The 13,447-nt window shown below is 46.1% G+C and overlaps 1 protein-coding gene across 1 annotated transcript in view; it reads left to right on the top strand.

The window, feature by feature from the left end:
* LOC147689401 (vomeronasal type-2 receptor 26-like) overlaps positions 1-13,447 on the top strand; it is a 243,885-nt gene that overhangs the window by 72,347 nt on the left and 158,091 nt on the right. Inside the window, exon 2 of the mRNA XM_086940082.1 lies at positions 3,632-3,859. Within this exon, the coding sequence (XP_086796208.1) occupies positions 3,632-3,859 (228 nt within the window). The remainder of the gene's footprint in view (positions 1-3,631; positions 3,860-13,447) is intronic.

Raw genomic sequence — 13,447 nt, 5'->3', positions numbered from 1 at the left:
TGAAATGTGCAGGACAGGAGGGGGCTGGAGTCTCTGCTGACCAGAGGTAAGTGTATTTTTTTTCCTTTTATTTTCACTTGGAGACAGTAGGCACAACTTGGGAGCTGCACCGATTGAGGTGTGCCTGTGTATTGTTCAGTTGCACACAGCGCTGGCTGCTTGCTGGCTGTCCGTCCCTGCCAGCTCTCTGGTGTGTCTCCCAGTGTCCCCTGTCCTTGTGGCCACATGGGGGTGCGTGTCACTGCCTTGTAGATCTATCGCAGGTGGGCTCCACATCGTTTGCTCACGCCCGGCAGCTCTGGGATGTCTTCGGCGGTTTGGGCGCCAGAGGGCATACACCATCCCTTGGTGCACTCGGCCCCACACAGCAATCTCTTCCCCATTTACATCGGCGCTGGCCACCCACGGAAGTATTCCCTTTTCTCTGACCCCGCCCGCAGCAGTCCACCACGCGCTGCGGGTGCTTCGTTTGTCTTCACCTGCGGCCGTAGCCTCGCACCGCACATGCTGTGCGGCGGGAGTGGGGGACGCTACAGGCAGGCCACGTGTGGACTCCGCTGGCCCTGCCTTTGCTGCAAGTTCACTTTCGGCCGTCTCGTGCTCTGGCCATGCAGGTGGGCTCCTCTTGCAGGCAGGCTTTACTCACATTGCGAGGGGGGTCGGGAGGCAGTTAGCTACTCCCTCCTTCCCCCTCGTCATTCCTGGCAGTCACGGAGGCGGGGTGGACTCCCGCGGACCTCCGGTCGCCCTGGTCAGTCTCGGGCAGCCTGCGGGCTCACCTCGGGTCCGGCTAGCGTCGCGGGTGGGCTCCTCTTCATTCATGCATGCCCGGCAGGGCGTCGCTACAGTTGCGGATGGGCTCCACAGGCCTTATTGAACTTGGGGCCGCTGCTCGCTCCCAGGCTCACCTTCGGCCGACGGGCCTTCCTTAGCTGCAGTCGTGGCGAGTGGGCTCCGCCCGGCCAGCACTCCTCTCCGGTGGGGGTCAGTCACGGCCATTGCGGGTGGGCAACGCATGGTCCTCTTCCCTTGTACGCTTCCCTCAGCACTGCAGCAGTCGAAGGGGCCAGAGAAGTGCGGGGTCGGCTCCCGATCACCTCCTCCTCAAAGACTAGGCCCGGGGCATGGCACCTGCCCTGTGGGCCACTCGGCGGCCGGAGCTGCTTCCTCCTTGGGGGTGCCCATAGGCAGGCTGCATACACCCCCCTTTTCCTTTAGCATTGACACGCCGGGGTTCTGCCACTCCTCGTCGCCAAATGATATGTCGGGGCCCTAGGCCCTCATTGTAGTAATCACTGCGACACGGACACACAGAAAGTTAGCTGGTTAATGAGCCTCGAGCACGTGCGCTTGGCTCTCTTTATGTCGTGACCTCAGTGGTGGGTGGGTGTTAAGTGTTTCATTACACTTTCAGCAACTAGACTGTGTCTGCTAGGACACAACAGCTGACGTTTAATGCATAATGCTTTGTCACTAATGGTTTGTTGATAACCATTAAATGTATCCTGACAGAGTGCGACGATAGGCACCGCCTCTCACCGGGATCCATCTTGCTTGAATTATCACAACAATAGTAGGTGGAATGCATATTTTTTTATAAAGGGGCAAACAGTCAAATCAAACCAAATAAGCCTCTTTGTGCACTGTGTTTATTGTTACCACGATTCATGTTCTTTGCCTAACCGTGAGACTTTGTAGTATGAATGTGTGATTCAATCGTGTAAAAGTATGTTTGGAGTCGCCAAGAATGCCACCTGACATGCATGAGCACCTACCTCATTGATCATGAACATGCCTGATGAATAGGAGCGAATTGCACTACAGTATGACCGGCACACCGACATTTTTTCACACACAGTTCTGTGGTTGTGAAGGTAAAGGTTGCATGCGGCTTAAAACTCAGCACAAGACTTACAGCACGTTGCATGAGGTTTAGGGTGCATTGAAAACGCACGCTGCACCAAACTCTGCATCCACCCTAACAATTGATTTTTTTTAAAACTATGATGTATGTCTCTTTTGATTTTCTTTCAGATATACTACTTTGGGTGCAAATCTTAAGTTACGAATCCACACCACTTATGCACACCTTAGGATGTGTGCTTTCCCTTTACTTGCCTAGGGTTTCCTCTGCCCCTGACAGCTATGGTCCTGAAGAATGCCTTCTTTCATACATTTGATTGGCTGAAACATGTAGACCATTAACAGATGTGTGAAATATTTTTTTCTCTTTCACATCCACCTTTGTTTTTAATCCTACCCCAGGAACTCACTATTACATTCATCCTGATATGGAAGAGTATCCTGGAGGCAGTTTTTAGAATCATGCTCACTAATTTTACTGGTTCACTAAGAAAAATCCCATTTCACTGTAATCAGGCGTCGCAGCCCACCTAGGAGACATTTGGCCCCCAACATAGGAACCCAATGAAGTTGGTGGATGAGGGTTCTTTATAAAATCCTAATGTATTTTTCCTGAGAGGCTACTAAATGTACAAGGGATGCTAGTTAATGATATGGTATTCAGATTGTTCCTATTGTTTACTATAGGTATCTAGGGGAGAAGGACAAGCAGTTTTATCCCCACTCTCTTTTCTGTTTGGTGTAAGAGAGCAAAAATGTGCCATATCTACTACAATTTGCTGCATTTCTGCTCACTCCCTGCGCTCGAACCAATCCAGGCCCTCATACAACATGCTGCAAGGGGGCCTGTCTTAAGAGAAGTGTTGTTTATGTGACAGAATGAACACCTTGCTGCACAAAACCAATCCTTTGGGTTATTTTTATCTTCATACGTGTGCTGCAGATTACAGAAAAAGGAAATACCGAAGATAAATAAAGATATTGCTCCTCGTTATGTCTCACTTGGAAAAACATACCATTTTGACTCATTCCAAGGTTCACAATTCTTTTAGCAAATGTGGGATTGCACCAGTATCCATGGGTGGATGCAGAAGATTGCCCATGTCCCACTCATGAAATGCTTTCTCAATGCAGGATACAGCAAGGCAGCGAGTTGGGCTGCTGTGCATTACTCAGGATTTACTAAGCCATTTAAAGCCACGCAAGGTGGCTTTGTGTGGCTTAGTAAATCCCCTTCTAGGGCTCGCGTTGCCTTGCGTCACCTAGCATGGCACAAGAGGAACACAAGCCCTGTGTAAATCGCCCCCTTTATGACCATGTCCTGCCACACCTATCCTGACACTGTACACTGTATGACTCCAGGGTTTGCCATCATGGCATGAACTACTGCTGCGACACCTATCACTTCAATCGCACCCACCTGCTGAGTGAAAGTATCCAATGCCCCTTCGACAGGTACCGTGTGGTCTCTATCACTGAAGCCATCTTGTTATTTCTACAGCGCTATTACTCCCTCAACCTAGCATGGTAGCAGCTCTTCACTGCATCTTCTGTCTGCAGGACTACACCTGGACAACTGCAGTTGTCATGAGCTGCATTGGGTTGGTCACTTTATGATATTCGACCCCCCAAACGTGCTTTATTCACAACGTCTGCAAAAATGGTATGCCTATATGTAGCAGCTAAGTCATGCCCTTCCCAATGCTATAGGTATTATTGCAGCATAGTGTTATTTATTCGCTGTGTCCGCTTCTCTGTGTTCTTACAGTTACATCATTACATGAAGAATCTTCATTTTAAAACTTCCTCTGGTGATGAAATCTACTTTGATGATCAAGGGAATCCTCCCACGCGCTTTGACATTTCCAGTTGGATTTTCTACAACTTCAGTTATGCTACATGGACCAAAGTGGGAAGCTTCCATCTAAACCCTTCTGGGGAAGAACAGTTCATCATTGATGACAGAGCCATTCGTTGGAACCCCGACTTTAAACAGGTAATGGCTTCTGTCTGATTTGGGGACAAACTTGGATAAAAGGTGAGAAACGTGAAAAAAATGTGGATGTGAAAGAACAATATTGATCAAATGGAAAAGTAATTGTTGCTTCATTGACTGTCTGTATCAGCAGGTGAACCACAATAAATCTCAGTTTAGCTGCCCAACTATACTCTGAGGGGCTTATGTACTCATTTTTGGCTCAGGGCAGCTCAACAAATCACTTTGCTGCTCTTCCCTGCATCCAGAGAAAAAGGCAGGATGAGATATGGCACATTCCTGTGCTTTCTCACTGCACTGGTGCATAATTGGCTGCCTAGCTCTAATGCAGACACCCTTGCACAAAGGTGCAAGGCTGTCTGCGTTGTAGAAATTATTGTTTTTGTGCAGACAGGAAAGGACACCTTCCTGCACAAAAACAATAAATGGAGGCATTTTCCTCCTTCGATGTGTGCTGCACATTACAGCACACAAAAAAAGAGGAAACAATGAGGAGAAATAAAGTTCTTTTTCCTCATGCATTCCCAGCATTACAATTCCTTCTCAATCTGGGGCAGCGTAAAAATCTGTGGGTGTTGCGTGGGAACACCCACCGAGTTGCCATGGAATGCCTCTTTAATGTAAGTGTGGGCCGAATATTCGTTCCGCTCGCGGAATTTGCGGATTTTTGGCAATTTCGCGATCCGCAAATCTCGCGAAATTGCAGAAAAATCAGCAAATCCGCGAGCGGGACGAATTTTCCATGAAGCACTTACAGGGTTACAGCAGGTGCCCAAGTTGAAGCTAATTTCTTTGTAAACATTTACAAAATGGTTACAAAGAAATTAACTTCAACTTGGGCACCTGCTGTAACCCTGTAAGTGCTTCCTGAGTGGCCCCTCCAGAGTTCGTTGCCTACTTGAAACTATTCTCTGACCCTGCTCTTACCCTCGAAGCAGGGTCAGAGAACAGTTACAAGTATGGCACAAGGCTCCAGTCACAAAAATTAAACCTCAACAGGAAGCACTTACAGATAAATAAAGCAAGTGCCTGAGTTGAAGCTCAAATTCAGGAACGTTTTAATCTGCCCAAAACATTAGTGAGCACGGTCGAGGCTGGGCAAGTGTGCTTTAACCCCATCTCTGCCGTCGAAAATTAGCTCTAATACTCGAGGGAGGTCTTCGCATCCATGAGTTTCTCGAGCACGATCCCCTTGTAGTTACTGTGACCATGAGGCTGCTTACTCCTCACCTGCTGCCCTGCTCGCTCTCTGACCCTTAACACAAGAGGCATGTGAACACGCATAGAAGCCTCGGGTCTTTGCATCAATGAGTTTCTCGAGCGTGATCCCCGTGTAGTTCCTGTGACCAGGAGGCTGCTTTCTCCTCACCTGCTGCCCTGCTCGCTCTCTGACCCTTTATACACAAGAGGTATGTTAACACTGCATAGTAGCCCCGCCCGTTCGGCCCCACACAACACACTAGCGGTATCAAACGTCTTCCCGCCCTTTCCCCACTATTATGGACAGCTTTGTCCATCATAGTGGCATCTTCATGGATAACTATGCAGGGCAGGATTCATTCTGGCACGCGGCTCCTGTAAAAAAAAATTAAACCTGAACAGCAAGCACTTACAGATAAATAAAGCAGGTGCCCGAGTTGAAGCTCAAATTCAGTAATGTTTTAATCAGCCCAAAACATTAGTGAGCAAGGTCGAGGCTGGGCAAGTGTGCTTTGACCCCATCTCTGACGTCGAAAATTAGCTGTAATACTCGAGGGAGGTCTTTGCATCTATGAGTTTCTCAAGCGCGATGCCCTTGTAGTTTTTGTGACCAGTAGGCTTCTTTCTCCTCATCTGCTGCCCTGCTCGCTCTCTGACCCTTTACATAAGAGGCATGTGCGTACGCATAGAAGCCCTGGCCGTTTGGCCCGGCCCACCACACACTAGCGGTATCAAACGTCTTCCCACCCTTTCCCAACTATGATGGACAGCTCACTCAAGGGACCTCAGCGCCTTTTGGCGTGGTGGCAAAATTACAGGCACACATGGTCACTGGAAACAAGTCTTCTGGCCCTTTACGCACCTGCAGTGTTGGAAAAGCACTATACATTTACCCAACGAGGTAGCACTTAATGATTAGCCAGTACTCCAGTTGAGTAGAGGTATTGCACAAAACGGTGGCATCTTCGTGAATAACTATGCAGGGCAGGATTCATTCTGGCATGAGGCTCCTGTCACAAAAATTAAACCTCAACAGGAAGCACTTACAGATATAGCAGGTGCCCTAGTTGAAGTTCAAATTCAGTAACGTTTTTAATCAGCCCAAATCATTAGTGAGCACGGTCGAGGCTGGGCAAGTGTGCTTTAACCCCATATCTGCCGTTGAAAATTAGCTGTAATACTCAAGGGAGGTCTTTGCATCCATGAGTTTCTCGAGCGCAATCCCTGTGTAGTTCCTGTTGCCAGGAGGCTGCTTTCTCCTCACCTGCTGCCCTGCTCGCTCTCTGACCCTTTACATAAGAGGCATGTGCACACGCATAGAAGCCCCGCACCACACACTAGCGGTATCAAACATCTTCCCACCCTTTCCCAACTATGATGGACAGCTCACTCAAGGGATCTCTGCGCCTTTTGGCGTGGTGGCAAAGTTACGGGCACACATGGTTACTGGAGACAAATCTTCTGGCCCTTTACGCAGCTGCAGTGTAGGAAAAGCACTATACATTTACCCAACGAGGTATCACTTACTGATCAGCCAGTACTCCAGTTGAGTAGAGGTATTGCTCAAAACGGTGGCATCTTCGTGGATAACTATGCAGGGCAGGATTCATTCTGGCACGAGGCTCCTGACACAAAAATCAAACCTCAACAGGAAGCACTTACAGATATAGCAGGTGCCCAAGTTGAAGTTCAAATTCAGTAACATTTTTAATCAGCCCAAAACATTAGTGAGCATGGTCGAGGCTGGGCAAGTGTGCTTTAACCCCATATCGGCCATCTAAAATTAGCTGTAATATTTGAAGGAGGTCTTTGCATTCATTAGTTTCTCGAAGCCTGATCTCTGTGTAGTTCCTGTGGCGAGGAGGCAGCTTTCTCCTCACCTGCTGCCCTGCTCGCTCTACGATGCTTTACACAAGAGGAATGTGCACACGCATAGAAGCCCCGCACCACACACTAGCTGTACCAAATGTCTTCCCACCCTTTCCCAACTATGATGGACAGCTCACTCAAGGGACCTCAGCGCTGTTTGGCGTGGTGGCAAAGTTACAGGCACACATGGTCACTGGAGACAAATCTTCTGGCCCTTTCAGCAGCTGCAGTGTATGAAAAGCACTATACATTTATCCAATGAGGTAGCACTTACTGATTAGCCAGTAGAAAGTACTCCAGTTGAGTATAGTGCAAATTGCAAAACAAATCTGCGATTTCACAGGAAAATCCACAAATTTGCGGATTGTTTTGCGATTTCGCGGGAATTTGGGCACCGCAGATCAGCAAAATTCGCCCATACTTACTTTAATGAAGAGTAAGGCAACACAGCGACTTTGCCTTACTCCATATCTACAAGGCCATGAAAAGCCACATGGCGTTGCATGGCCTCGTAGATATGGGTCAGCACTCTGTGCCACAGCTGCATCAAAAAAGTGTCACTGCTCTATTTAGAGGCAGAACAATGTTGGGTTTCGACCACACAGCCTAAATTGGCTCAGATAGTAGAAACATTTGCCTGCCGGCTTGTCTTCCACGTGACCACCATCTTACAGTAACAGATGCAGATGCCGTACAGGGCAAACAAATGTCACCACAGATCTCTGGGCTAAAATGTCAAGCTTGGCGACCCATGGCAGGGGAATTGTTTAATGACACCCTTACTCAAGGACAATGTTGGAAGTAGTGTTTTCTGGTTGTCTGAGATAAAGATCCAGCCATGCAGAATCCACCACATGCATCAAGGGCGGCTGATTACACTCGTTGTATAACCAGTGCTCACCCTTGGGTAGCTTGGCACTAAGCAGTCAGGCTTATCACAGAGGCAATGTGTAAAGCTAAGTCAAAGCAGTAACTCGCAATAAATACCCCACGCTGTACAAAATAGATTTCACACATGACGTCTGTAAAAATTGTTTGCATTTAACACATATATGCAATCAATGCAAAATAAACATCATGTACTTTGGGGCATCAACCACACTTGGAATTATTACTAGAAGTACCGGTAGGCCCAGGCACCATCTGTGCAAGTGCATACACACACGCCTGCAAAGACAGGTGGGACATGTAGTCCCTAGCGCCATTGCTGCAAGTGCGATACTCAAGTCTGCACGAGCAGGCTGAACACATAGCCCTGGCACCATAGGTGTCCCTGCACAAGCACAAGTATGCAATGGCAGGTTGCACATGGGTTTACCCACTATGGGGCAAATGTGCTCACACATGCCTGCGATGGACACATAGCCACTAACACAAAGGGTGCAAGGGTACACACTCAAGCCAGCAACTGCAGTCTTGGTACATTGTTGTCATAGGTATGCACACATTTTCATGCAATGACGGGTCAGACACTTATGTAAGAGCACTCCTATAAACCTGCAGTGGCAGACTGGACACATATTCAAACCAGCACAGGGGCCCATGCGCACTCCCAGGCATGCAATGACCATTGTATACACACAGGTCTGGTATGGCAGACCGGCTCATGTCTTCGAACATCATGTAGATGCAACTTCCTAACATGTTGCAGTAGATCACACATAGTCACAGATGAGTTCAACAGAGATTTATTGTAGATAAACTACACAGTTCTTCCTGACCCTCATCTCAGTGGACTAGAGAGCATAGTGAAGACACATCCAGCCCCAACAGCTCTCAGTACAGTTGAATACAGAGAAACCAGCAACAGTGCAGCCAGGCAACCCATCAACATTCCATAAGGTGACACCTGAGCTAGATCATAGAATACAGCACTGAAGCAATATAATCAAGAGAATACAACATATCCCCCTTTCTCAATAAACAAAAGTAAGAAACAATATAAACAGAAACAAAAAAACAAAATAAAAAAACACTAAAAACTATAACTATTGAATACTTTGTAAGTGAGCATAAAGCAGATACTCTAAAACATTTTCAATAATTTGTAAGTAAATACAAAGCAGAAACTCTAAAACATTTTACATGTGGTATCTCCTAGGAACAATCCTAGATCTTGAACTCCTTCTGAAAGACAAATCAGAAGGTACACCAACCTCCTGACCAAGAGGCACAGAAGCAGGATATGAAGGAACATTGTTAATTTTTACAATCTTACCAACATTCCACCATTTTCCCCCTTCAACTTGCACAGAATTTCTGCCAACCCCGGTAACAGAAATGGAAGAACCACATTTGCTCTCACCCTTCTTCCCATGTACTGGGGACTTAATACGAGCAAGATCTCCAACGACCACAGGAACTGTGTTGACCTCTTTTTTACTGTCAAACCAAGACTTCTGTTTGGACTGGGTGTTGGAGACATTTTCTCGAACCAGATGCATGAGACTGTCAATATCAGGAACAGACGTGATCCATTTGTTCATCCATGCGGGCTTAAAGCTAGTGTTGGGCTTTTTTCCCCTTAACAAATCAAAGGGAGAAACCTAAGTTGTAGAGTGAGGGGTGGTCCTGTAGAACCAAAGCATACTGTTGAGAGAATTAAGAATATCACAGTTACAAGATCTGGCCTACTTAACACAGCCCCCCACAACTCTGTTAATTTGCTCAACCAGCCCATTAGACTGGGGGTGATAAAGGGAACTCCTAACATGTTGAATGTTGCATGGTTTCAAAAAGGATTCAAATTCATTCAGCACTTGTAAATTCAGTGCATTATCCGTCACCATGGTGTCAGGAAACCGCTCCCTCAAAAATACATCTTTAAGAAAAAGAATGATGTTACTGGTAGAGGCCTCCTTAACAAGTTTCATGTCAGGTCATTTTGAAGCATAATCAATTAACACTAAAACAAAAAGACACCCTCCAGGTAAAATTTCCAAAGGTCCTGTGACATCCACACCTATTCTGGACCAAGGTCCAGAGGGAAACTCAATAGGAAAGAGAGGTGGACAGGAAACCTTTAAACCTTTGTCAGCAGAACTACAGATGCAACATGAATCAACAGGATCTGATGCCAGATAAAAATCTAAATAAACATAAAAACTCCTAAAACCAGAAGGGCACTCCTAAAGACTACTAAACGACTACTAAAATACTCCCAAAGACCCCCAAAGACTCCTAAAAGACTCTTAAAAAATTCCTGCAAAAGACCCCTACCCGCTAAACATCCAGCCGAAACACCCTGCAGGTACACAGAACCATTTCATTATTAAATACCAGAACAGTGGCCCTGATAAAGGCAGCCCAGACACAATCAATATTGTCATATGCGTTTTAATTCAGCATCATCAAGAAGAGCCTTATAAGTGGCCGCACTACCTAACTACCGAACGCCTTCCGTCCTTTTTCCGATCTATTCCCCGACGGCAAGTGTCCCACAAGGGGCAGATGGGCTTGGGAGGTTTGGGAAAGTCAGCGCAAGCGTGAGGTAGATGTGAGAGTGATCAAAGTGGCTACTAGTAGCCTGGAGATTACACCATTCCTACGCAACGAGTAAACTTGTACCCAGGGATCTCAGGAAAAACAAGCAGGGTGAACAGTGAACCATACCGCGTGTACGCAGGCATAAGAGCGGCAAACCACGCTGAGATAATAACGCCATATGTAAATCAGCAAATTAGCAACCCTGAGCAGACCAGAAAAAAAATCAAGTTGGAGAATTTTGGAGAGTCGGAGCGAAGTGACAAAAAACACACTGTGCGGAAATACACGCAAGCCTTCAGAAGGAAACAAAAATAGTCCAGCGAACAGTGAACCTGCAAAGTAAGATCTCAAATACTAATTCAAATAGGCTGCTGGACAGAATATCGGATATTGGATTATGCGGTCAAGAAAAATTCGACAAACTCCAATACAGAAAATAAAAAGAAGGTTGGTGTTAAAAGAAAAAAAGAAACAAGGAAACAAAAGCAAGTCAGAAGAGTCGCTCGGAAAAGGACAAACAGGTCTCATACCAGTCCCCATGGTAGAGCCTTTCAAGTTTGGGGAGGAAAAACCAAAGTACAATTTTCACTTCTTAAAAGAGCAAATGGCAGCAACTCACACCATAAGCGAAGAAGTAATAACCCAACAAAGCCCTATAAAATCACCTTGTTTTACTTTATCAAGCAAAAGACACAAAAAGAGAAATGAATCAGAAACAAGTCCGGGCATCAATTTCAAAGAAAAATCTACAATAAAAAATTGGCTGATAAAAAGTACAGCACAAATCCATGTACCTCTTAGCCAAGCGATGTCCACACCAAACAAAATAACCACAGAGGGCAATTAAAAAAGCTTAATACTTATCAACCAAAATAAATTAGGATCTCAAACAAAATTGCAGAGAAGCATACAAAAAATTGACTGGTCAAAACCTTTCTCAATCTTTGAAGAAGCAGAACTCCAGAAAATGCTCAAAGAAAACACACATAAGGAGGTGGAACTAGAGCAACATAGTCACGAAAAATTGAGAGAATCTGAAAATCTGGAAAGTAATGAAAATGGATATAAAAGGGAATCAACATCTTCTCCAAAAATACTTACATCAAGTCCAATCAGACAACCGACCAGTAAAATTCAGGTGTCCGATGTAGCAACAAACTGAAGCACAGTCCACACTCTGGGGGGATGCTTTTTTAAAAAGCTTACAACAAGCAATCAACGCATTGAATTTTCAATCAAACAAACTCGATGTTCATGTAGATCTGATGAACTTAATTGCAACACATATAGTGGGAATAAATTCTAAATTGGATAAAATCTCGTTGTATCTAACAAAAGAAAAGGAGGAAGATAAACAATTGAAAGCTAAGTTAATGGAACAAAATTGTGTCTGTGGGGATATAATAGACAAACTGGCATAATTACCTGACATTCTGAAAGAAATACTAGCGGTAACACATTCAAAAAACAACAAAGGAGATAATTCTAAAGACGAGGTCATAAAAACTGGAAAACAAAATGGAACAATTTCCTCAGTTGAAAAGGAAAAAACCCTAAACGGATCAGAAGAAAATGAACCAACAAAGATATGACAAGATGAAAATAAAACAATGGGGTCATCAGGCACAATAGAACCCCTAACCAAAAGACAGCGCAAACGGGCAAGGAAGGCAAGGAGAAATGCTATTAAAATCACGCAAGGAAAACAGATCTTTGCCATTTTTGAACAAAAAAAGAAAGAGGCCCCAAACGACCATTTCATAGTATGTGAACACAGTTGATGTATGTGAGCTGGTTGGGCCGTTGTTTGGTGTTCACTGCTGCTGAGAGCCGTTGGTCAGGCGTGGCAGTGAGCCGGGAGCCGGTTGCCGAGACATTGCTGCAGAGACACCGCGGGCATCTACTGCCGAAGCCCGGCAGGGAATTGCGGGGGAATTGCTGCTCACTATTTTTCTGGTTTAGAAAAGGGGGTGGTGATGAACAGAGTGTCTGAGTTAAACAGACCACTCTTACCCAGTCCAAAGATCAGGGCTTGATCCATCACCGTTATTTATCTCACTGCCCCATCCCAGCTCAGAACCTGGCTATATGCAAATCAGTCTGTCCCTGGCCCAGTGCATCATGGGAACAGGGCAGACTAAACTACCAAGCCAATTCTTCACCAGAAAGGAGACAAGCTACCGGGGACCGGTTTCTGGCATTTCAGCCTTCTTCGGCCCGGCTTGCTTGAATCCTGATGGAGCAGTGAGAAAGGGACTCATGTCTGAGTATACCCTGCCACACCTATAGTGGCCAAAAACGATTTAGAAAAGGGGGTGGTGATGAACAGAGTGTCTGAGTTAAACAGACCACTCTTACCCAGTCCAAAGATCAGGGCTTGATCCATCACCGTTATTTATCTCACTGCCCCATCCCAGCTCAGAACCTGGCTATATGCAAATCAGTCTGTCCCTGGCCCAGTGCATCATGGGAACAGGGCAGACTAAACTACCAAGCCAATTCTTCACCAGAAAGGAGACAAGCTACCGGGGACCGGTTTCTGGCATTTCAGCCTTCTTCGGCCCGGCTTGCTTGAATCCTGATGGAGCAGTGAGAAAGGGACTCATGTCTGAGTATACCCTGCCACACCTATAGTGGCCAAAAACGATTTAGAAAAGGGGGTGGTGATGAACAGAGTGTCTGAGTTAAACAGACCACTCTTACCCAGTCCAAAGATCAGGGCTTGATCCATCACCGTTATTTATCTCACTGCCCCATCCCAGCTCAGAACCTGGCTATATGCAAATCAGTCTGTCCCTGGCCCAGTGCATCATGGGAACAGGGCAGACTAAACTACCAAGCCAATTCTTCACCAGAAAGGAGACAAGCTACCGGGGACCGGTTTCTGGCATTTCAGCCTTCTTCGGCCCGGCTTGCTTGAATCCTGATGGAGCAGTGAGAAAGGGACTCATGTCTGAGTATACCCTGCCACACCTATAGTGGCCAAAAACGATTTAGAAAAGGGGGTGGTGATGAACAGAGTGTCTGAGTTAA

This window comes from Lissotriton vulgaris, chromosome 10, assembly GCF_964263255.1.
Source record: "Lissotriton vulgaris chromosome 10, aLisVul1.2, whole genome shotgun sequence".
Taxonomy (NCBI): Eukaryota; Metazoa; Chordata; class Amphibia; order Caudata; family Salamandridae; genus Lissotriton; species Lissotriton vulgaris.
This window is presented reverse-complemented; position numbering and strand designations above follow the sequence as displayed.